Source organism: Pelodiscus sinensis, chromosome 5 (assembly GCF_052426305.1).
Source record: "Pelodiscus sinensis isolate ZL-2025 chromosome 5, ASM5242630v1, whole genome shotgun sequence".
NCBI lineage: Eukaryota > Metazoa > Chordata > Testudines > Trionychidae > Pelodiscus > Pelodiscus sinensis.
The window spans coordinates 27709019-27735291 of record NC_143056.1 but is presented as its reverse complement, the minus strand read 5'-3'; the positions used below and the strand labels follow the sequence as shown (position 1 = coordinate 27735291).

The 26273-nt window shown below is 42.1% G+C and overlaps 1 protein-coding gene across 2 annotated transcripts in view; it reads left to right on the top strand.

Annotated features, from left to right (window-relative positions):
• The window catches only part of TUNAR (transmembrane neural differentiation associated intracellular calcium regulator), a 38829-nt gene extending 19122 nt beyond the window's left edge, over window positions 1-19707 (top strand). For both annotated transcript variants that reach the window (XM_075926037.2, XM_089778219.1), the window contains exon 2: window positions 18910-19707. In XM_075926037.2, the coding sequence (XP_075782152.1) occupies window positions 18949-19095 (147 nt within the window). In that variant the 5' untranslated portion in view covers window positions 18910-18948 and the 3' untranslated portion in view covers window positions 19096-19707. The remainder of the gene's footprint in view (window positions 1-18909) is intronic.
• The last annotated feature ends 6566 nt before the right edge of the window (window positions 19708-26273 follow it).

The window sequence follows — 26273 nt, the reverse complement described above, 5'->3', positions numbered from 1 at the left end:
TCTCTATTTTTTACTGGACCTAAACAAAATAGAAACACAAATAAGGTGTTTTGCATGTTGTTATCTTTTTTATTATTGTTTCTTTGGCTTTTTTGGTTGCATTTTTTAGACTTGCCAGCAAGTTAGTCTGCATCTGTGAAAAATGATATTTTTATGTTTGTTAATATCTCTTTTCACAACCGCAGACTTGTTAGCTAGCTGGATATATAGATGTTCAATTTTGACTAATCGGGTAATAAAGTAGTTGATTAATTGATAAGGAGGGCACTCACTATCCTGCTGTGACTCTCCTTTTGAAATGTACAAGAGCCACCCACAATTCCTGTATATTTCAAAGGGAGAGACCAGGGCATTCCCGTTGCCTCTCTCCCTTTGAAATGTACACGAGCCATGGACGGCTCTGGTACATTTCAAAGGAAGAGAGGCAGCGGGAGCCTGCACCAGCAGGGACTGTGTCTCTTCCTTCAAAATGTACAAGAGCCACCCATGGCAGGCATCAGGACCGGTATGAGCAGGGATGTTTTAATCCCCACTTGTGCTCTTTCCCTACTGCCCTCTGCTTCCCCTGCCCCTGCAGAGATGGTGCGGTGGGAACTGGTTTTTAAGCTGGCTCCCCCGAGCACTGGCTTCTGCTCTCTCCCCTTGTTGCCTCTCTCTGATAGAGGCAGCAAGGTTAGGGGAAAGCAACTGGTCGAATTCCTATTCGATTGCCTGATCAGCATTTGCTGATCGAGTAGTCATTTAGTCAACTAGTCTCTTACATCCCTAGCCAGGAAGCAGCGATAAGTATGTTACAAGTGGTTTTAACAGATGAGATTTTCCTCATCTATAAAATGGGGCTAATAAATCTTATTGATGTGTCCCAAACTGAGGCTTAGTCAGTTAATGCTTGTAAAAATGTTCAGTCGCATAATGATGGGTCAGATCCTGCATCATTTGCTGGCTTTTTTTTCCAGCAGGGGACAAGATGCTGTGTCTTGTTTACTGACATAACTCTGTTGGCTTCAGTGGAATTATGCCAGCTTAAACCATCTGAGAATCTGGCTCTAATTCCCTGGTTTATCTATAGCAGATAACGTGCTAATAAGCATCAGTGCCATTGCTTTCACAGAGCATACAATAAAAACTGTACGTGGATTTATGTTAGACAGTGCTATAAAGGGAAGTCTGCTATTTATTGTCAAAACAGTTTGTTCCTACAAATACCTCTTTTTGATTATACAGAAAGGTTTGCCTAAAAAATAATCATACCATACAGCTTGGTATTCACTGTAATGTTCAAGTTTAAAGTAACATCTCAAGCCATGATGTTCACAGTGTGAAGGAACTTTTAAGTAGGTTTTAACCACAATGCCTTTAATTTTCACTAGTTAGCTTGTATTGCCAGCTGGATTGTGCATTTGAGCTGCATTTGGAGAACAAAATAGGCTGAGAGAAGGAATTCAGTCTCCTGCCTTCTCTGGAAGCCTATGGACTACAATGCCAGCTATTCCCTCTTCGGGCGTCGTATGCAAGGATTTAACAGCTATGTTGGACTTCAGTGGGAGTTGCACCCAAGTATAACCACTGACTAAGTGGTAGACCTGTGATTAAAAACTCAGGGTACGTTTACACAGCAGTGTTATTTTGGAATAACTGATGTCCGTGTCCGTGTCTAGTAACACAATTAGCGTCTACATTACAAACAATTATTTCGACATACTGTCAAAATAATATCGAGCTGGAGGACTTCTTACTCTGACTCCTATAACCCTCATTTTATGAGGAGTAAGAGAAGTCAAAGGAAGAGTGATCTTCTTCGGACTTCCTGCTGTGCAGACAGCGCCAAAAGATGAAATAAGCTATTCTGATTTAAGCTACAGAATTGACGTAGCTCAAGTTGCATAGCTTATTTCAGCTTTAGCCCTGGTGTGTAGACATGCCCTCAGGGAGCGTCTAGCTTATAGTCAGCACACTGAACCACAATTATTATTATTAATTACTTGACTAACGCTTGGACCAAGGTTGGAGCCCACCATGGTAAATACTGTACAAATACACAGTAAGAGAAATCTCCTGTCCTGAAGAGCTTACTGTCTATAAATGCTATCTCCATAAAAATACTAAATCCAAATAACCCAATTAATAACTAGAATTTTTAAAGTGTCATATAAGACGAGCAACACCAGGATTCATTGGCATTGTGAATTACCATTTAACAAATGTCATGTTCTGTTATTATCCTTAGCATGAATTACACATTGATCTTTTCTCGTTTGCAAATGTTTCTCTTATTCATTCTCTTTGAGATTTCACTTTGCATGTATTTCCTGCTTTTTTGTGACTGATGTTCATTTTTGTTTCTCTGACAATAGGTGTAGTGGATCTTTAATCTCTAATCGGGAATGAAGGTGGAGGAATGGAGCTGGGGAAAGGTTTTTCCCACAAGCTGAGTGCTGAATCAGTGAAGGAGAGAAACTTTTGGAATATTACAGTTTTCTTTAGACTTACGTTGTTATTTGCTAGTTTTAGAAGACAGGTTCTCTTTCTCTGACTCTTACTATTGTCACTCAACGGTCTCCTGTGCTATCATACAAAGTGATTCAATATTGGGGCCATTTCCATAGGACACACAAATTTAGGCTGAAAATTTTGGTGGCTATTTTTTTTATTTCAATGACTTCTGCTTGGAGGACCTGAGCCAATTCCCAGAACTTTGCCTCTGATTTCAACAATAGCTGAATCGGGCTTCTAATTGGTTTCATATCAGTGAACAACACTACACTGGGTGAGGCTGCATTAAAATTGCTAAAAAGAATATGGAATGTGGCTTTATAACTTATTTCTTTGCCTGAAATTCGCTCCCTGTTCCTGAATTTTCTGTGATTTATGTTTTATACATTGAAGACCTTAGTAAAGAGTCAGCTGTCAGACGTTTTTCAGTATATCAAGGACCTGATTAGGCATTTCTTGTGTATGTAAGAATTCTCATTGATGTTAGTGAATAATCCAGGAATACTAGGCTAGTCCAGAAGTATACACATGGCATGCTCAATATGCTGCTGCTTTTTTTCCCACTCACTAGGCATGCTCTCAGTCAAGCACCTCCTTTGGGTACAATTCCACAATGAGATGGAACGGATAAAGAGGCATTTCTCCTGCCTAAAATGACTGTATTTCTACATCTGTGTCAATTATAAAAAAACCTGCAAATTGGGTCAGGAGTAATTTATAGGCTAACATATTCTGTAGGTTTTATTAGCCTTATTGACTGTGTTGCTCAATGCTGAAAAAGAAGTTCCATAAAAATGGAAAATAAAATAAAAACAAATTGACATTTTAAAAAATGAAGCCAAAACAGCTGTAAATCTTCCTTAGTTGGAGGGTGATGCACCCAGTGTAATTTTAGTCTGATGGTTTTGACTGCTAAAAGAAACAGAAAGGCAAAAATTAACACTGACAAGTCCGGGCAGAGAAAACAAAATGGATGTAGTGCAAAGATAGTGAAGGGGGTCCGAGGGCCTAGCTTTTGACAGATGGCAATGTGTCTTTCACTAAGAGGTGTCTGTAGAGCACTTATTTCTTCAAACCTTTAATTTTCATGGTACTAATTGACAGTGTGAAGGAAAAGGAGCATGTATTATACCAGGCTCTGGTGAAAATCAGGCACCAAAATAAAAAGTCTGACACTTGTGCACAGGATCCTCTCTGCAGTGCATAGTGTGTCCAGAGGGGTGTTTGTAATTAATTTGTTTAAATAGAAATAATAATGAATAAAAAATATACTACTTAGCTAGTATATAGCACTTTTCATCAGTAGATCTCAGTGCTTTCTTAGAACTGTCATGTTTTGCACTTCCTTAACTGACATAAATTGAAAGGTCTCAATCAGCTTCACAAGCATTAAGTCCATGGTAGAGGTGGGGCTAGAAGCCAGCTCCAGTAACTCCTAATCTTTTGCTTTAGCCACAAGACCATCCATGTGTAGACTAAAGGCAAACACAGATGCTTTTCAGCAATGTTTTCTTGAGCCCCAGTGATCATTAAAGCCATTTCCAGAGAGGAGATGATTTCATCAAAAGGAAGGGTCAGGAAAGTCACCTAACTTCAATTGCAGAAATGTAAGAAGGATCTTATAGGAGCCATCACCAAGAGCATATCACTGGAAATCAATTTCGGACACTTGTAGCCTAGGGTGTTTGAAGCAAATGTTGCCAGTGTGTCCTACTAAAAAGAGTGGTTCCTCTGTGGGTTTGAATTTTAATGATCTCTGAGAACTGAAAATCCAAGAGCTGTTTATTGGCTTTTATGGGGTACTTTTGGTATGAGATCCAGGTCAGGAGATGTGTCAGTGCCTACAGGGTCAGCCAAGGAAAGTTGCTTTTGTGAGTGGAAGCAAGTCACTGTTAGTTCAAGCCATGAGAGCAGACATTGCCTCCACCCCAAGTGGAGCTGCATTGTGGAAAAATCTGTCTACCTCATCTGGAGTTGCTCTTGGAAAAAAGTAAGGAGGTAAAAGAAGAACTGAGCAAAGAAGCGATTAAAGAATTTGGGTGACAGGAAGAAAAAGAATCCATGAACTTTGGACAATGCTTTTTGGTGTCCTCATTAGCTGGCCTCTCTTTCAGAGAGCTATAGTCAAGCACACCACCTTTCTGTAAATCTGAGGGGTTTTCTGCCAATGTAGCTGAAGATTAGGAGAAAAGGTTGTTCTGAATCCCTCCTGGGAGCCTGTGCCCTTCTTTGGAGAGGTTCCTGGAGTCCCAGAAAGATTTTTAGCCTTTCTGGGACTCCAGGAACCTCTCCACAGAAGAGGGCTCTCCCAGAAAGTGTGGCTAGATACCTCTGGAGCTCCCTGCCTGATTACACACATGCATGTGAAACAGGCCACTGTAATTACAATGCAGGGGAATGTTATGTCTCCCTAGAGAGGTTTCCAAATAACAAAATGAATAGAAATAGTGGATCCATTGGGGAAAAAATCCATTGTTAATCAATGGAAAGGCTTGCTTCAGAAAAAAAGTGCTTTCTGCTTTGATACCAATGTCCAGTTGTGATTTTAAATTGGAGTTTGTCAAGTGAAACACTTAGATTTTATTTAAAAAGCAAAGTTAGGAGTGTGAAGCCCCTCTGGCTTAGGTTTTTGAAAGACAAGAAAGATAATATAGGTTTTTTTTTACAAATTAAGACTTTTAATCCATTATAGCTCCTGCAGTCTGAGGTTTCTGGCACTGAGAAGTAATTCCTTTTGATGTCTGGTGTTAAACATTTCTCACTGTGTAAATTGCTCATGCAACTTGCCTTTTGAAAAGTCATTGTATCTTCCTGTCCTATGAAGTTCTAAGTACTAGTTGAGCTTCAACCCAGAATTAGCCACATTTCACTTATAGATCACGTTGCACCATTTGCATATCAGATATTGAAAACTATAGAGCATGTGGAGACCTATGGAGTTGAAAGATGCAGTTCAAATGTACTGCTAAGCACCAGAGTGGTCCATATAGAGCTTGATGCAAAACAAAGGCAATGGAAGTCTTTCTGTTGATGTTATTTTGACTTTTGGATCAGGCCCATAAAGACTAGGGGATGCCAAGAAGGCAAGTAACATTGTAAAGGGCTCAGATGAACTAAAAATGTTTAGTTCTTCATGACCAGTTAGCTGCACTTGTGACTAGACTATATTCTGTGGCTGGCTTTTTTGCAGCAAACAGATTTTGCACCCAATAAGACAGGTAATTTCAGTAGGGATCTACTTGAACAATTCCTTTGGTGCTTTAGTCCCCAGTTTCTAATCTACTTCCATATGTTTTATTCACTTGCTTGGGTACCAAAATAAAATACACTTCAAACAGAACAAAATTCCTGCACATTCTACTTACAGTTCTTCTTCTTCTAGTCTCAGGAGCCATAGGTCAAGTGCAAGTGTTTAATGACCTTCTGGCCGAGAGTGTACAGCCCTTGGGTGGGTCTAACTTGTGTGGCTGGCACTTATGGAGCAGATAATCTAAGATGACACTGACCTTGACAGACTTACAGGAGAAATATTTTCAGTAGGATAAACTGTTCTTGAATAATTTCTTCAGTGTGCTATATTAGAAACACAATTGTGGTTTTCATCCCCATCCTTGTGTGTTTTAAGAATTCCATCTGTGCTGCTGTAGTTATACAGATTTTATGGAGGTCAACAAAATATAAATCACATTCTTCGCCTATGTTCCTGCATAGTTATGGGACACTGGATTAAAATATTGATGCAACAGATTGGCTTGTTTAAAAACTTGTGTGCCAGAACCTCAGCTGGTGTAAGCTGGTGAAGCTCCATTGTTTTTAACAGAGAGAGGTCAGTTTACAGCCATTAAACATCTGGACCAATGGCTGGATGCTGAACTGGAAGCCAAAAAAAAACTGGGCTGTATTCCCAGCTACTGACAAACTGTGTGATCTTGGGGAAGCCACTTTCCTGCCTTAGGCCTCAGCTTCTCCATGCACATGGAGAGATAATGATACTGATCCTACTTTGCAAATACTGTAAGATCTATGACTGAAAAGAGCAAAGTATAATCACTGCACTTTCTTACTTTCTCAATCAGTACAATTGTCTTTCTGGCTTACATTGTGCAATAGCTCCAGACACCATAGTATTTAGCAATGCTGTAGTATCTGCCTTCTCCCTTCTCAGGTTCTCAACTTTCTGCATATTAAGGAGGCACCAGTTGTAGTTATATGGTGATGAAGTGAGCTTTGACCTTAAAGAAAGAATTCAACCTCTCTTTTATGCAGGAAAATCAGCAAATTGTCTCCAAAATAGTAACACCTCCCATTGCTCCCCATTGGACATCTCTTAGTCCTGGTCTACACTCCTCTTATTTCAAAATAACAAGCAGAGCATCCACACTGCCAAGCCTATTATTTTGAAATAAGGGGCTGGTTATTTTGAAATAACTTCTGCTTTCCTTGGGAAATAAGCTTATTTTAAAATAGTTATTTTGGGAGTTATTATTTCAAAATAAGTTATTTTGAAATAATTTCCCGGTAGACATGTGTAGATGTGTCTACACAGCAGGGCTTAACTCGAAATAAGCTATGAAAATTGAGTTATGTCAATTGTGTAGCTTATTTCGAAATAGCTTATTTTGAAATTGGGAGCATCTACACAGCACTTATTTTGAAATAGAGCACTCTTCCTCCGACTTCCCTTACTCCTTGTACAATGAGGGTTACAGGAGTCGGAGGAATAAGCCCTCCAGCTTGACAGTATTTCAACATTATTTCGAAATAACTGTCTGCTGTGTAGACACAAACTAAGTTATTTCGAAATAACTCTAGTTATTTTGAAATAATGTTGCTGTGTAGCAGTGTCCTTAGAAAAAACATCCCATCTTGATTTGAAAATTGCAAGTGATGGAGAATCCACCATGATGCTTGGTAAATTGTCCTAGTAATTAATTACTCTCACTATTTAAAATGTATGCTTTATATCCAATCTGAGTTAGTCTGGCTTCAACTATGAGCCATTGGATCATATTATATTATATATTTCTCTACTAGACAGAAGAGCCAATTATTAAATATTTGATTCTCATTAGACTAAGTAAAGTAAATCACTCCTTAACTTTCTCTTTGTTAAACTAAATAGATTGAGCTCTTTGAGACTATCATTGTAAGGCAGGTTCTCTGATCATTCTTATGGCTCTTTTCTAACCCTTTTCCAATCTTGTCAACATCTGTCTTGAATGTGGACACCAGAACTGTATACAGTATTCCAGTGGCTGTCACACCAGTGCCAAATATAGAAGCAAAATGACCTCTCTGCTCCTACTCAAGATTCCCCTGTTTATGCATCCAAGGATGGCATTAGCCCTTTTAGTGACAGAATCACACTGGGAGTTCATGCTCAGCTGATTGTCCACTAATGCCCCCAAAACTTTTTCAGAATCACTGTTCCTCATGAGAATGTCCCCTGTGCAATCAATATGCATGATTCTAGTAGCATACTTTTACTTTTAGCTGCATTATGCATTCAATTTTGAAAAGTGCTAAGGAGTGTTACAAATAATTAAAAAGCCATGTTCAGCAAATGTTCCTATGAGCAGACTATTCACCACACCAATTTTACATAATCTTGTGCTCTTCCTACACACAAAGGGCTTGTGGTGGTTATTAAACATCCAATACACGCTAACCAAAGAAAGAGGTAGGGAAGCATCTATGCCTCTATGAATTTGTATGTCATCCAAGTAATTTGACTATTTTCTTTCTTACCTATGATATTTTAAAAATATTGTATGTGGGTATGTCTACTCTACAAAGTTAATTCCAACTAACAGACGTTAGTTCGAATTAACTTTGATAGGCGCTACAAAGGCAAACCGCTAGTTCGAACTTAATTCGAACTAGCAGAGCGCTTAATTCGAACTAGGTAAACCTCATTCTATGAGGACTAACGCCTAGTTCGAATTAAGTAGTTCGAATTAAGGGCTGTGTGGCCACTTAATTCGAACTAGTGGGAGGCTAGCCCTCCCCAGCTTGCCCTGGTGGCCACTCTGGGCACCACCAGGGAAACTCTTCTGCCCCCCTCCCGGCCCCGGAGCCCTTAAAGGGGCACGGTCTGGCTACGGTGCCCGTGCCAGGTGCTAGCCTGCCAGCACCCAGCCAGCAGACCCTACACCTGGCACGGCACGAGCCAGCCACCCGCTGCCACCCAGCCCTCCGCCTCTTCCCGGGACCAGGCTGGCGGCTCCCAGGAGCCTGCCCAGGGCCACAAGAGGTGGGCGCCCGCCTGGTCTAGTGCGGACATCGTGGACCACATCCACGACCTCCGCACTAGACACAGGAAAGTGGCCGTCTAAGGCAGGAGAGCTGCCAGCCTGGCCATCCAGGAGCAGGTGTGCATGAAAATCAAGGTGGTCCAGTGAGACCCCCGACCCCGAGCCCTGAGCTTAGAATGGCCGTACTGGGTCAGACCAAAGGTCCATCTAGCCCAGTAGCCTGTCTGCCGACAGCGGCCAACACCAGCTACCCCGGAGGGGATGGACCGAAGACAATGACCAAGCCATTTGTCTCATGCCATCCCTCTCCAGCCTTCCACAAATCTTGGGCAGGGACACCACTCCTACCCCCTGGCTAATACCACTCCATGGACCCAACCTCCATGACTTGATCTCACTTCTCTTTAAACTCTGTTCTAGTTGTAGCCTTCACAGCCTCCTGCAGCAAGGAGTTCCACAGGTTGACTCTTTGCTTTGTGAAGAACTTTCTGTTATTAGTTTGAAGCCTGATACCCATTCATTTCATTTGGTGTCCTCTAGTCCTTCTATTATAGGAACTAATGAAGAACTTTTCTTTATGCACCCTCACCACAACACTCGTGCTTTTATAGAACTCTATCATATGCCCCCTCAGTCTCCTCTTTTCTAAGCTGAAAAGTCCCAGTCTCTTTAGCCTCTCTTCATATGGGACCTGTTCCATACCCCTGATTATTTTAGTTGCCCATCCCTCTCCCACCCTCTCTCTTCCCCTCTCCCACCTCCTTTTCCCAGTCTCCCCAAGTTTTGTTCAATAAAGAGAGTTTCTATTTTTGAACACACATGTCCTTTATTTTGTACATCAGGAAGGGGGGCTAGGGAGGGGTAAGTGGAAGGAGGTGAGGGAGGAATGGGGTACGAGCCCCCGATGGGGAGGACTGGGGTGGCTCTGCGGGCTCCTCGAAGTGGAAGCTCTCCTGCAGCTCCCCGATTAACACCCCCCCGATGGCAGCCTGCGGCAAGTGCAGCCAGGCTGATGGCCGAGTGCTGTGATGTGCCGAGTGTGGGTACTCAGGGCACTCCAAGACAGGACTGCTTTGCTGTCCCTCATCGAGTTAGAGAAGTGAGCGGGGAACCCCTGAGAACTGTCTGTCCGGGGTGGAGGTCGGGACCCTTTAAGCACAGCCCTCAGCTAGCCTGAGACAGCAGCTCCACGCTCTAAGTCCTAATCTGATGCCCTGCCGGCACTGCTTCCGGCCATCCTTAACCTCGGTTCAGGGTCCACTCAATGTGGACAGGCTAGTTCGAATTAGCAAAACGCTAATTCGAACTAGTTTTTAGATCTAGATGCACTAGTTCGAATTACCTTAGTTCGAATTAACTAATTCGAATTAAGTTAGTTTGAATTAGTGCTGTAGTGTAGACAAAACCTGTCATACAAAGATCTGTGTAATAGAGCAGGGGACAAATTTAAGGCTCTTTGGGTATGTCTACACTACCCCGCAAGTTCGAACTAGCGGGGTAATGTAGGCATACCGCACTTGCAAATGAAGCCCGGGATTTGAATTTCCCGGGCTTCATTTGCATAAGCGGGGAGCCGCCATTTTTAAAACCCGGCTGGTTCGAACCCCGTGCAGCACGGCTACACGGGGCTCGAACTAGGTAGTTCGAACTAGGATTCCTATTCCGAACTACCGGTACACCGATCCTGTAAACTTCATTTCACAAGGCATAAGGGATCTGTTGGCAAAGGCTTTCCTCATCGACAGATCTGCGTCTCGACTGCCACATATGTGCCGACGATCAGCTGAGCCAGCACAGCGCGGTGGCCATTTTTATTTTAATGAAGTGGGGGATATTAAATTCCCTGCTTCATTGACTATGTTGGGAAGTCTAATTTACATGCCTCTGCCAGCATGTAGTCTAGACATACCCTAAGTATCTAACCAGGTGAGCCCAAGACAAATATATAGGCTCCTAATGAAAGTAGTCACTCTAATCTGTTGAATGTTGCTACCTCCTTGGGGAAGCTCTCTGCTACCCCATTTGTTCGAACAAATGACACCTGCTTCAGCCTATGCCTGTTCTTGCCTTTGCCTCTGTCCCTGCTCAACCTGTGCTTGTTCCTGCTTCAGCTCCAGCCAGAGCTGGTCATCTGGCTGTCCTCCCTTCTGCACTGCTACCTACATCCCCCTCCTTCTCTGTTCCCTGCCTCCCTTTGGTAGTATGGTCCCTGCAGGTAGTGTGCTGCCATAGACTCCCTTAGCTGCTACCAACCTCAGAGCTTGGCATTGGAGGGAAGAATTTCCAAGCACAGAAGGGAAGCAGAACTAGTCACACTACTGTAGAGTATATCTAATGGGGCCTCCTTTGCATTGCAGGGCTGTTGGTGAGGAGCCTGGTCAGCCCTGCTACATGTGAGGAGCTGGATCCCATGGAGTGGTGTTCAGCAGAGATTAGGAGAAGAGGGAGCACATCACGAAAGCAGCATTCCTCATTTTCCCCAGAGCTTCTGCAATCCTCCTTTCAGCCAGCAAAGCACCCGTGTGCTACACACGACATGGAGAAAGCCAGACCTCTAGCCCATATTCAGCACTGGCACAAGCACAGTTAAATGCAGTCTCATATGAATATTCTAATTGAAAATTTAATCACCAGTACGCATGAGTTAAGATACAGATAACAGAGCAGTAAATTGTGTGAGAAATAAGAACATACATTGTTTTTGTTTTGTTTTTAAAAGAAGGTTCTTACAGTGAATCATAGAATCATAAAGCTGGAAGAGACCTCAGAAGGTCATCAAGTCCAGCCCCCTGCTCTAGGCAGGACCAATCCCAAATAAATCAACCTAGCCAGGGCTTTGTCAAGCCGAGACTTAAACACCTCTAGGGATGGAGACTCCACTACTTCCCTAGGTAACCCATTCCAGTGCTTCACTACCTCCTAGTGAAATAGTTTTTCCTAATATCCAACCTGGACCTCTCCCACCACAACTTGAGGCCATTGCTCCTTGTTCTGCCATCTGTCACTATTTAGAACAGCCTTTCTCCATCCTCTTTGGAACCTCCCTTCAGGAAGTTGAAGGCTGCTATCAAGTCCCCCCTCACTCTTCACTTCTTCAGACTAAACAGACCCAACTCCCTCAGCCTCTCCTCATAGGTCATATACTCCAGCTCCCTAATTATTTTGGTTGCCCTCCACTGGACCCTCTCCAATGCGTCCACATCCTTTTTGTAGTGGGGGGCTCAGAACTGGACACAATACTCCAGATGTGGCCGTACCAGAGCTGAATAAAGGGGAATAATGACATCTCTGGATCTGCTGGCAATGCTCCTCTTAATGCAACCTAATATGCCATTAGCCTTCTTGGCTTCAAGGGCACACTGTTGACTCATATCCAGCTTCTCATCCACTGTAACCCCCAGGTCCTTTTCTGCAGAACTACTACTTAGCTGGTTGGTCCCCAGCCTGTAACAATGCTTGGGATTCTTCAGTCCCAAGTGCAGGGCTCTGCACTTGTCCTTGTTGAACCGCATCAGATTTCTTGTGGCCCAATCCTCCAATTTCTCTAAGTCACTCTGGATCTTATCTCTTCCCTCAAGCGTATCTACCTCTCCCCCTAGCTTAGTGTCATCCGCAAACTTGCTGAGGGTGCAATCCATCCCCTCATCCAGATCATTAATAAAGATATTGAACAAAACCGGTCCTAGAACCGAACCTTGGGGCACTCCGCTAGAAACCGACTGCTATCCTGACATTGAGCCATTGATCACTACCCGCTGGGCCCGGCCTTCTAGCCATCTTTCTATCCATCTTACTGTCCATTTATCCAATCCACATTCCCTTAACTTGCTGGCAAAGAATATCGTGGGAGACCGTATCAAAAGCCTTGCTAAAGTCAATGTATATCACATCCACTGACTTTCCCACGTCCACAGAGCCAGTTACCTCATCATAGAAGCTAATCAGATTGGTCAGGCACGACTTGCCCTTTGTGAATCCATGCTGACTATTCCTAATCACTTTCCTCTCTTCCAAGTGCCTCAAAATGGATTCCTTAAGAATCCCTTCCATGATTTTTCCAGGGACCGAGGTAAGACTGACCGGCCTCAGAAGATCAGTGGCCATATTGTAAAGTAATTCATGTGAACAACTTAAAGGTAGACCATGTGGTCTTCCATGAATTGCTGTTATAGGATGATTCAAAGATAATCTTTGGGGGTGAAAGGGTGGGAAGAATCTTCTGACAGACTCCATGAAGATCTAAATATATGTATATTAAGTACTAAAGTAAGTAGAAAAAAGTGGACTTTCAGTGTCCTCACAAAGTCATACTTCTGCTTCTCAGAGGAGCCTAAATGTTCCATAACTATTCATTGCACTGTATAAGAGATCAGGAGCTCCCCAAAGAAGATGAATGTATCAGAGCAGAAACATTGTGAGGTGTTCCACACTATCTCTGGCATTTGAGCTGAGTCATACAATTCAAATCCAAGCTTCCCAAACGTATGAGATGTGGAATCAAGCGCATCGTAGACAGATGGGGATATTTTGAATAATTACCACTCATTCATCATTATACATTCTATTCAAAAGGGCATGAAGATTGTTTTTAAAATAATTATCGTTAATGTAATTCCATTCAGGTCTAAAGCACAATAGAAACAAGCCATTCCTGAATGGCAGAGACAGATGCAATCAGTGGGCTGCAGCACTGTGCCCTAGACTCAAACTTTTTAGTTCTCACAACATGAGGAACCCGTGTCAGTGCTGGTGAGGCCATTGATGGGACATCTCATGGAAAGTGGCCCTGTTTTGCATAATTGTATCTGGTTGGCTTAAAAATTCCTCCTGCAGGTAATTGGGCACAATGTACTTTACTACCTGGCCTAGACTGTGCCATGTTGCTGTTGTGGGCTGGCTTTTATCCTAGAGGAGGTCCCATGCCCTTAAGAGTTTTGGGATTCTACCAAATAGCATGTTATCATTATGGCTCTTGGCCTAAAGTCTGACAACATGGTGGTGTGCTCTTTGGCCTTCCATTTTCCTGTTCAGAAACTGCTTATATTCCAGCATCTTCTTCCCCTTTGGGTTGCTGATGTCCCTTTTCATTTAGCACATTTCTCTCTCCTACATTGCTGGAGTATTTCTCAGCCAGGACCATGCTCTCTCCTTTATTCTGTTCTCTCAGTTCAGGCCCCGCTCTCTTTGGTTCAAGTTTCTCTTTGGCTTTCAAGCTTTCTTTCTGATCAGCCACATTACCTATTGTTATATATGCTGGGGTTTTTTAATGTTTGCAGTGTAGTTGTAGCTGTATAGGTCCCAGGATATTAGAAAGAGAAGATGGGTTAGGTAATCTCTTTAAAGCTTGTCTCTCGCATCCCCACAAGCTGGTCCAATACAAAATATTATCTCACTCGCCTTGTCACTTTTTAATGCACTTTTCATAAAGCTCCTGCATTTTTCCTCTTTTCTTTCTCTTTCTCTTAATGATGCCTCACATTTATATGATCCTCTTCATCCCAAAGCACCCCCAGGTTCTCTCTGAATAAAGGCAGGATTCTTTGTAAAATGCCCTTTTCTCACTGAAATGCTTCTGGGGAGGAACGTGCCTACTGTTTAAAATCACACGGCACACGAATCAACTATTTAGGCTAGGAAATGAAAAATACCCTGTCCATCTGGAACTGCAGAGGGATTCTAGGTAGGAAGAATGTAGGAACTTGGCCAGAACAACTCAGACAAAAAATGCCAGTGGATCTTTAGCAAAACACAGGTGCTAAGGATATTGTTGTTATGTCTCATTCAGAAAATTGAACCTCCATCAGCACAGTATCTCTTAATGCTACTGGGAATGACTGGCTGATGCTGAGCAAGTTACTAAATGTTCCCTCCAAACTCCATCCTTAGAGGGACAGTGAGATTAAAAGAACTTTTAATTAGAAATATCACTTCCATATGATTTTTCAAACTCCTGATGTTCAAGTATTAAATATCTCTAGAATCCTCTCTTCCCTGCTTTGCAATTTGAGCACTACTAGAGCTTCTCTTTTTTGTGAGATAAGGGAGGTGTCACATTTCAATAGCTTATGAACTCTTTGCATGATTTCTGTGTCCTCTTCAGTTTGCTAATCAAAACTCATTCTGTAGCACATTTCTCATCCCTGGAGGGTGAAACTGTCTTCAGAAAATTAAAGCTCTTGTATCTGCTAATGTGTCATCACAACTGATAGCCTGGGGAATGTAAACAAGTTTAAAGATCAGAACAATTTTGCTGGTGACTGTCTAAGATTGTGGATTAAGCATGCAGAATTTATAGCATCAGATCTTTAAGCTAGATTGAACATAATGGGCCAGACACTCAGAGGGTGCAAATGGATGTAACTCGGTAGAAGTCAGTGGAGCTATGCTGATTTAAATTACCTGAGGATCTGGCCTATGGTGCTTTTCAAAATGTTGTTTCAATAATACATAAGAGCAGGCAGATGATCCAGCAACATGTAAAGCATCTCCCACGAGTCAGTGATCATGCTTAGCTCCACCGGAGCCCATCTGAATTCAGGGCATTCAGGATGTGCCTTTAATCCAATTGAGGACCTTATAAATAATGACTTGTAATCTTGAGTCATGTCACTTCCAAAACTTTTTCAAAAGCAAATTGAAGTGCCAGCAGGTACAAAGTCCATCAGGCATATTAGTGCAGGCATTTCTTTAGGGGCATGCTCCAGATCTTAGATTTGGCAAACTTTCTTCAATAAGTTGGAGAGGGGTACTTGCTGCTGCCCTTTTTCAGAATCATAATTACTCAGGCTGTGTCCAGACTCAGGGGTTTTTTAAAAAAAAATAGCCTTTTTTCGAAAAAACTTCACCTGCATCTAGACTGCAGCTGCGTTCTTTCGAAATTAAATTGAAAGAACGCGGCTTTTCTTTCGACGGCGGTATACCTCATTTCACGAGGAAGAACGCCTTTTTTCGAAAGTGCTCTTTCGAAAAAAGGCGTTCTTGAATGCCAACAGGGCTTTTTAGAAAGAGAGCATCCAGACTCACTCGCTGCTTTCTTTCGAAAAAGCGGCTTGCAGTCTAGACACAGCCTCAGTGTCATAGAACCATGGCTATTAACAGAGCAGTTTTAGCTCACTTGTTATTGGTCTGTGCTATTGAAGGCAGAAGATCTAAGCTTTTTCCTCACTCCCATTGCTAAGTTCCCAGTGGCCAGGAAGTCCTATAAACATATACTAGTGGCCATGTTAAGGGACTATTGGATTTGGTGTCTGCTATTCCAACCTATCCATCTTGGTACTCTGAGATCCCCATTACTCTAGCATGTGAGCACTTCACCATATTTAACTTCACAACATCCCTGTGGAGTAAGGAAGTGCTAGTCTAGTCTATGGATGGGAAACTGAGACACAAAGACTTGCTTAAGAAGACACAGGACAGCTACAACAGAGCAAAGAACTGAGCCATGGGCTCTACTGATTGCCAGGCTAAGACCCTAACTACTGGATCATCCTTCCTCCCCCATCCCTCCACTCACAGGAGATTAAAGAGAATATTAGACTTTCCCAAAGATTACATTAAAATGATAATGGATCCCACAAAATAAAGCATGGAGCAGATTAATTCTTAGAGAGGTAATACTTGGATGAAAGGCTGTTATGTAACAATAAAGTTGCAACAGAATAACATGCCAAAAATGAATTCTTGGACAGAGAAGCAGCAGTGGTATTTAAGTAAAGGCTTCTTCTTTGATTGCTGCTCCTCAGCTGAGCAGTAATGATGGAGTTGGATGAATTCTTTTCCTCATTTTCTGTTTTGTACCATCTTCATGGCTTTATTAATCTTTAAACCTTTTTGACCTCTTTAATTCTTCACCAGGTCTAGATAATATATCCTCATTTCTACTTCCTTGCACTCTGGTATGCATCTGTTCTGAGTCCATTCTTGACACATGTTCAGACTATCACAGTCATCTTTCTTGGATCTTCTGTATTAGCATTATTTCTCACCTTAGCCATTTTCTTATCACTGCATTTTTTGCCATCTTGAAGCTCAGCATTCCCCTCAGCCAGTTCATTTCTGCAGACAATATCTATCATTCTTTGGTATTCTCCATATTCCAACTTGCTGACCCATACAACAGTCAGCATGACATTTGTGTCATATGTGTGGATGTTTGTTTTTATCCAAATATCTTTAGTCTTCCAGCTTCTACAGTTTTCCTAATTCAGTAACAGCTAACCCAATAGGTAACCACTATAGAAGGCTTTCACCCACAACTTGACATACCTCAATTTTGACTTTCAGCTTCCCTTTGTTTTAGGCATGGGCTTTTGTTTGATTTAGTTTGGAGATTTTTTTCTTGAACAGAGACTCAAATCCTGCAATGGATTTTATGACTGGGACCAATTTCATTACCTTTTTACAGAGAAAGCACCATAGTTATCAACGTGTTTGAGAAGAAAATGATTGATGGTTTGGCAGTGTGATGATACATCTATGTGTATCTGTTTGTGATGTGGCGTCAGCCTGATAACGTGTTTCGGATGATGCAACAATATAATACTGGGAGACCATGAATTCATTCTGAGGTTAACTGCTCCACCAGGGGAGAATTTGCTGAGTGCCCAGAGCCATTAGCTGGGAAGCTGGAACTGGCACAAGTTTTGTTTTTCTTATTAGGGTCTGATCTGTTTAACTTCTCTTACCCATTTGCTGTATGGTCCTATAATATAAACCAATTCTCTCCCCTCTAGCCCTCTACCGCACTGCATGGGCCATTCCTTGTTGTTCTTATGCAGACAGAGCTCCCACAGACCTCACAATGGGAGTTTGTCAGAGCCAGGAGACATACTTTGTATGAAAAGTACATTTATAAACAGTTTATAAAGTTAATAGACATAATGGTCACGTTGCAGACATGATTAATATATGTTATAAGTGGTCATAAGCACATCAGTGGAAACCGTTATTGCCAGTTTCTAGACAATTTACCCAGCATTGGTTGGGTCCTTAACTTTCTTCATTTAAATCATTGCTCTGGGGTGGGGTGGGGATGAAGGGTTCATTATGCAGGTTGCCCCGGGGAGAGAGGACACCCCCAGCCCTCTTTGACTGCAGCAGCTTGGGGCCAGGTGAGAAGTACTTCTTCATGGCCGCTGCAGCTCCAGTGGGCACAGTCAAGGGGAGGGAGTGCATATCCCCCAGCTGGGGGAAAGACAGACACACAAAGAGACACACAAATAGACAAAATCTCTGAAATATATAAATGATAGCAGTCTCTTTCTCTACCCCTGCCTCCTGCTGGCCCACTGGTGTTATAGTTGTCCCAGCATCTATCTCTGGCCCTTTGCTGCTCCCTCCCCCTCCATAGTTATTCTGAAGTATAAACTCCTTCCTGCCAGGCCCCTTCCTTTTCATTTTATGAGAAACAATCAAATTCCAAGCACATCCCATTATCCCAGCACAACCAAATTCTTGCTTTAAGTTGTGATAGGAGAAAGCTGCATACCAAATTTGGTGGTTCTAACTCTTACTGTTTAGGAGGAGTTCTTGAACAAATAGACTCACAGACGGATAGACAGACAGATAAATGCACATTTCTAAAATATATAGTAAGATCATTAACTTTCGGAGTGTTGGATTATTGTATTTGATTAACCATTTACTAAAACACCTGTTAATTGTTTGTGAACCCTTAATGTAAACTATTTTAAAATGTAGTCTTATATAAAATACAATGAGGCTACGTCTACACTGCACGTGCATTCTTGCGCAAGTTAATTGACAGTACAGCGTCAGAAAACAGGGCTTCTTCCAGAAGTTATTCCTCTTCCCATAAGGAATAAGCCTTCTTGCACAAGAGCTCTTCCACAAGAAGGCAGTGTAGACAAGCAACATGATTTTCTTGCACAAGAAACCTCTATGGCTAAAATGGCCATCAGAGCTTTATTGCGCAAGACAGCATCCACACTGCCATGGACGCTCTTGCGCAAAAGCACATGGCAGTGTGGATTCGCTGTTATGGAAGACCTTTTGCCCAAGAACTCTTGAGCAAAACAGTTCTTGCGCAAGAAGCCTGCAGTGTAGACATAGCCTTAGGGTAAGGACTGCGGATTGGCTCCAATATTAGAAACGAGTTATTATAACTAACAATTTGCTTTGGTGCTCCTCTTTCTAATTCCAGATTAGCCTGAGGAGAAGGCTAAAGAAACTGGCCACCAAGATGGTAATCACTAGTGGAAATGAAGAAGATAAAGGCAATCAAGAAAAGGAGAGCAAAGAAGAAACCATCCTGGCAATGCTTGGGATTATTGGAACAATTCTGAATCTCATTGTGATCATTTTTGTGTACATTTATACAACATTGTGAGCCAGAAGGCACAGGACAAGAACTGACAAAACGGCTGCTAAAGGTGACAACAAACATTGTAGGCTATTGACATGTTGCTTAATCAGAATTGATTCTGTACTGTATTACCACATCATAAAAGTACTGCCTGTAGGCAGCAAAAGCTGAAGCACAATTAATTTAACAGGACTTCTTCACGCAGTAACATGCTAAACTCTTCTGCTCTGCTTCTTTCCCTTTTTATTTGGTTTTGGTCTGGGGGTGGGGGAAAATGACTGCAATTATGTAAGTAGCAGCTCTGAAGCACTCCATCTGGGATGCAAAACACAATAGAAAGAGACTGTACACTATTTAGAATTACTAATGTATATCGTATACTCTCAAAGATAGCTACATAGCACAGATTTTATGTCCATTAGGTCAAATATTTTTTCCCTCTATTTTGTTTACATTGAAACTGACAGGCTTTTTATTTAGAATGAACATATGGTGCAATCATGGAAAAACAATTCTGTTGAGCAAGATCTGCCTAAAAACAATAAAATGGGGGAAATAAGTGACATGTTTATTTTTTCTTTTTCATTTGCTTGACGTATGCTGTTCATACCACTGTTTATAAATATATATTTTTAATAAATGTGCTATATTTTTAGCATGAATCAAATATTTGGAGACAATCTGGTATTCATACAGCCTGGTTTTGTTTGATGAAGTGCCCTTATTTGACTATGGATGTGATGTTCTTTAGCAATTATAGACCAAACTTTGCAGTCATTTCATTGTTATCTGGAACAAAACTCACATCATGCTTGACTTGAAGTTGGAATGCCAGCTGAAAAGCATTGCTTTTTAATACACAAGATAGGAAAGCATTATAAGGTGACCTTTATAGACTGGTTGCAGGGACATGGCGCTATTTATAGAACAATGGCAAATGAAAAGAATACTAGGGTATCTCACATGACATTAGAAAACTCATCAAATATATGGTCTTTAAGCGCCCCCCTCCCCCAGTCCCTTTCTATATGTATCTACATAAGAACAACCATATTGTGTTGGACCAAAGGTCTGTCTAGCCCAGTATCCTGTCTGCTGACAGTGGCCAATGCCAGATGACCCAGAGGGAATAAACAGAACAGATAATCACCATGTGATCCCTCTCCTGTCATCCATTTCCAGCCTCTGACAAACAGGGACAATATTCCTATTCATCCTGGCTAATATACACTGATGGGGAGACGGGGAGAAGATTTCTGATAGTAGGGGACTCTTTAATGGAGTGGACAGAAATAACAAGATCCAGTGGCTGGAAGCTGAAGCTAGACAAACTCAGGCTAAAAATAAGGTGCCCATTTTTATGTCTTTCTTTTAAATGTGCTTTAACTAAACTAGATGTTGTGAGCTTGAATCTGGAATCATTGGATGATTCCATATTGGATGATTCCATAGTCTATGGCCTATGTTTTGCAGAGGATCAGGCTAGATGATCATAACATTCTCTTCCTACTGTAATATCTATGTATCTATAAGTCATTAAAAGTTATATCCCAGTTCTGCTCTCAGATGGTCAGGGACCACTTCCATTGTCTCTAACTAATTAATGATTCAATTTCATCCTCAGACAAACATGGATGTTAGAAAGAAAATTCCTTACTAAATTATGGACCAAGTTGTCTCATCTGAGATTCATGCGGAACCTACAGTTAAATCAATGGGAGTTATGTGAACTTGTCTAGGGCATAATCCAAAGCAACAGAGGGCAAATATAGGACCCTGGGCTGGATCCAGTTCAACAGGGTTAGCCACTGCATTTATCTGCGTCTCCACAGGTACATGTGATTGTAGCTCCCATTGGCCACGGGTAGCTATTCCCAGACAGTGGGAGCTATGGAAAGTGGTGTCCTGGTCTGAACAACTTCCTTCAGCTCCCATTGACCAGGAATGGATCTCTGCAGTCAATGGGAGCTGCAAGCATCAGTATCTGTGGAGGTGCAGGTAATATTGCAATGACATCCCAGCAGGAGCTAAACCTGGCAAACTGCCGCCATCTTACTGCCCATCCTGATTCAAAGTCAGCTGTAGTCAATGGAAAGGCTCCCACTGATATCAGTGGGCTTTGGATCAAGACCCTAATTCTAGATCCTGATTCAGTGAAATAAATGACAAAACTGCCGTTGATTTCATGGTTGAGGATCTGGCCTGAAGAAGGCAGAACTTCACCTTACACCATAAGAATCCAATCTCAAAAGGTACCTAAAAACACCTCCCAGAAGGGATATATTCAGTATCTTGTGGCACCTTATAGACTAACTGAAGTGTAGGAGCATCAGTTAGTCTATAAGGTGCCACAGGACTCCTCGCCGCTTTTGCAGATTCAGACTAACATGGCTACCCCTCTGATTCAGTATCTTGTTAGACCAGGCACTCACTGAATAACATGTTGGGAAGAAGGAAAAGATCAACAAATAACATTAAATGAAATCCAATACAAAGTGAAAGGGCTGAGAGAACTTCATGATAATGGTAAAGTGACAGACCAATGGTACCTTAAGGAGCGAGTGCACCAGTGGAGTCTGAATCAAAACAGGACAAAATAGGAAAGGGGCTTAAACAGGTAGGGGAGTGCAAGAGATAATTCAGTCATGTTTGTAAAGTGCTTAGAGAACTGCTGATCTTTGGGAATGCAAAAAAGTATTATTGAGGTGTTTATTATCAGCTTTATATCACCTGGATTGGGCTGGTACTGCATCTTGGTTTTGTCATTTTAAAGAACAAGAAAGATGCTCAGAAAATTTATATGGGCATTCTTTGGTTGCTCTGAATCAAAAGCCAATGGGGGAAAAAAATATTGGCTCAAGCCCTGCATGCCTCATTCAGGCAAAAACTGCCTTGAGATGAGTATAAAAACCATGATTTTTTAAAAATTAATACATCTGAAGTTCTTTTTATTTGCCATCTGGGTTTTGAGCCGTTAGGATTTACATTTACAATCAAGAGAGCTAGAAACTTTTTTTTAAGGAAAGGTGAGATGATCTCGTCATCACAAGACTCCAAGAGCTGAGTCTTTAAAAAAACTACCAAATATCACAGGACCCTTAATAAAAAATGAGAATTGATAACACTACAGAATACATTTGGGATAGGGTGCCTTTGTGGGCCACATTCTGAACGGAAACTGCAAGGAATAGGGCAGACAAAACTGGTGGTTTATTCTATAATTACATTAACCAAGAAAAACTTAAAAAACAATGAATGGTCCTGCAGCACCTTAGAGACTAACAAAAAATGTAGATGGTATTGTGGGCACAACCCACATCTTCAGATGTTGTTTTTTTAATTACAGACTAGCATGGCTACTCCTCTGCTACTATTAACTAAGGGTATGTCTACACTACAATGTTAGTTCGAACTAACGGACGTTAGTTCGAACTAACATTCATAGGCGCTACACTAGTGCTCCACTAGTTCGAATTTAAATCGAACTAGCGGAGCGCTTAGTTCGAACTAGGAAAACCTCATTTTACGAGGATTAAGCCTAGTTCGAACTTACTAGTTCGAATTAAGGGGTGTGTAGCCCCTTAATTCGAACTAGTGGGAGGCTAGTCCTCCCCAGGTTTCCCTGGTGGCCAGGGTGTCTAGTTTTTAGTTCTAGATGCGTTAGTTCGAATTAGCTTAGTTCGAATTAACTAATTCGAACTAAGTTAGTTCGAACTAACTCTGTAGTGTAGACATACCCTAAGAAAGTAACAAAACAGCTTGGGTATGTCTAGACTACATGGCTCCATTGATGGAGCCATGTAAACTAGTTTACCTGGCATAGGCAAAGAAGCGGAGATTTAAATAATCCCAGCTTCATTAAAATAAACATGGCTGCTGCGCTGTGCCAACAATCAGCTGATCCGGCACAGCGCGGCAGTCTAGACACGGATCTGTCGGCTGGGGAAACCTTTGCCGACCGATCCCTTATGCCTCGTGTAACGAGGTTTACAGGATCAGTCAGCAAAGGCTTCCCCAGCCAACAGATCTGCGTCTAGACTGCCACGCTGTGTCGAATCAGCTGATCGTCGGCACAGTGCAGCAGCCATGTTTATTTTAATGAAGCGGGGATTATTTAAATCCCCGCTTCTTTGCCTATGCTGTGTCAACTAGTTTACATGGCTCCGTCGACGGAGCCATGTAGTCTCTAGACTGGCAAGTTTTTCCGCAAAAGCAGTTGCTTTTGCGAAAAAACTTGCCAGCTGTCTATATTGGCCGCTTGAATTTCCGCAAGAACACTAACTTCCTACTGTCTGAAATCAGTGCTTCTTGTGGAAATGCTATGCTGCTCCCATTCGGGCAAAAGCCCTCTTGCGCAAATGCTTTTGCACAAGAGGGCCAGTGTAGACAACATGTTATTTTTTTGCGCAAAAAAGCCCCGATCGCAAAAATGACAATCGGGGCTTTCTTGCGCAAAACCGCATCTAGATTGGCACGGATGCTTTTCCGCAAAAAGTGCTTTTGCGGAAAAGCGTCCGTGCCAAACTAGATGCTCTTTTCCGCAAACGCTTTTAACGGAAAACTTTTCCGTTAAAAGCATTTGCGGAAAATCATGCCAGTCTAGACGTAGCCTCTATGTTAATGATCTGGGATAGCCCCCATTGAGGTCAGTGGGAGTTTACCATACATTTCAATGGCAGCAGAAGCAGGCTCTAACTGGTCTACACTACATGGAAAAGTCAAAGTAAGATATGCAACTCCAGCTACATAAATTGCATAGCTACAGTTGAGGTACTTTAAATTCTTGTCCACATAGCAGGAGCATAACAAGGAACAAACACTCCCGTCGGCTTTCCTTACTCCTCGCGAGGAGTAGGAGTACCAGTGCCAATGGGAGCATCCTTTGAGTTCGAGCTAGTGGGTCTATACTACAGCCGCTAAATCGAACTCCAGAAGATCGACCACAGCAGAGTGCAAGGCATGAAAAGCAGACTCTTAAAATACATTAACATCTGCAAACATTATTTAGTGGGAATCAAGCTATTATATGGGCCTGATCCTGCAACACTTACATATCCTTGTGCAGAGAGGATAGGGTTCAGGAGGGGAAGGCTCCTACTCCCAGATCCTTAAAGGTATGTGAGCATTGCTCCTTTCCGTAGTGCAGCGCTGAGCAACTGGGAACCTGCTGCTCACTGGAATTTTCAAACCCATGCTAGGTGCCCAGGTCGTCCGCCCTCAATGTCTGGGGAGATACAAACACTTCAGAAATCAGTAAGCTGAGCAGGGAGCCCCTAAGTTATCTAGCAGGGAAATTCTGAGGAGAAAGAGTAAATTGCCTGACTTGGCACAAAAAAACCCAAAAAACACCTCCTTCCATTCAGGGACCTAAATGGTCAAATCTCTCCTGGAGTTAGATGCCTAAGTCAGGTCAGTCTCTTAGGGAATGTCCACACTGGGGAGGTATTTTGAAATAACTCCCTTTATCTTGAAATAATAAGGTGAGTGTCCACACTACCAAGCCTGTTATTTTGAAATAATTGGCTTGTTATACAGAAATAATAACTCCTGTTTGTGAAGAGGAATATGCTTATTCTGAAATAGTTATTTTGGGACGTATTATTTTGAAATACCCTGGTAGCGTAGACATAGCTTTAGATAGCCTTTATTCTATGAGCCATAATCTTTTCTCTCTCTCTCTCTCTCTTTCTTTCATTATGGCTACACTACAGCTTTATCCATTTTTCCCCCTTCTTCCTCATGGAAGGAGGAAGACAGGGCTTCTGAAAGAGTGCATTTGCACTACAGCAAATAAAAAAGCAGAAGAGCAAAAGCATTTCCTGGACGTGGCAGAGGTTTTCTGGAATACCTCTGATATCCCGGGAAACCCCCAGGCTATGTCTACACTGGCATGATTTTCCAAAAATGCTTTTAACGGAAAAGTTTTCTGTTAAAAGCATTTTCGGAAAAGCACGTCTAGATTGGCAGGATGCTTTTCCGCAAAAGCACTTTTTGCGGAAAAGCATCCGTGGCCAATCTAGACGCAGTTTTCTGCAAAAAAGCCCCAATCGCCATTTTCATGGTCGGGGCTTTTTTGCGGAAAACAGTACTGTGCTGTTTACACTGGCCCTCTTGTGCAAATGATTTGCGCAAGAGGGCTTTTGCCCGAACGGGAGCAACACAGTATTTCCGCAAGAACACTGACGATCTTACATGAGATTGTCAGTGTTCTTGCAGAAATTCAAATGGCCAGTGTAGACAGCTGGCAAGTTTTTCCGCAAAATCACCTGATTTTGCGGAAAAACTTGTCAGTCTAGACACAGCCCCACAGTGTAGACGTATCTCTACTTTCTCTCTCTCTCTCTCTCTCTCTCTCTCTCTCACACACACACACACACACTCTGGGTGTGTCTACACTGCAGAGTTTTTTAGGAAAACCAGACATTTTTCTGAAAAAACTCCAGTTACTTTCACACTGCAATTGGGTTCTTCTGAAAAAAAATCTGAAAGAACAGAGGGGTTTTCCCAACATTAGTAAACCTCTTTCTATGAGGAAGAAGCCTTTTTCCGAAAGAGCTGTTACGGAAAAAGGCGTGTGTGGACAGGAAAGAGGGAGTTCTTTTGAAAGAAGAAGAAAGAGGAAAAAGCACAGGTGCCCTGGTGGCCAATACATCCATAGTAGTCACAGCTTAAATGTGAGATAGCATCCATTCAGTGTGGATGCTCTCTTTTGAAAAAGCAGATCGTGTTTTCAATGCGCTTTTGCTGTGTAGATGCTCTCTTTCAGAAGACGTTTTTTTGGAAGATCTCCTCCAGAAAAGCTTCTTCCATAAGAAGCCTGCAGTCTAGATGTAGCCTCTGTCTCTCTCTCTCTGGGCACATCTACACAGCAAGGCAAAAGTCGAGTTAAGGTATGCAACTTCAGCTACATTAATTGCATAACTGAAGTTGAAGTACCTTAACTCAAGTTTTGGCACTGTCTACACATCAGGAAGTTGAAGGAAGAGCACTCTTCCTTCGACTTCCCTTATTTCTCATGGAATGAGGGTTATAGAAGTCAGAGTAAGAAGCCTGTTATTTCGAAAATATTTTAAAATAATGGGCTTACTGTGTAGACGTGCACTCCGTTATTTTAAAATAACATGAGTTATTTTGAAATAAGCGTGCAGTGTAGATATAGCCTATGGGGTTGCTCAGATACTATAGTCAATGAGTATTGAAAT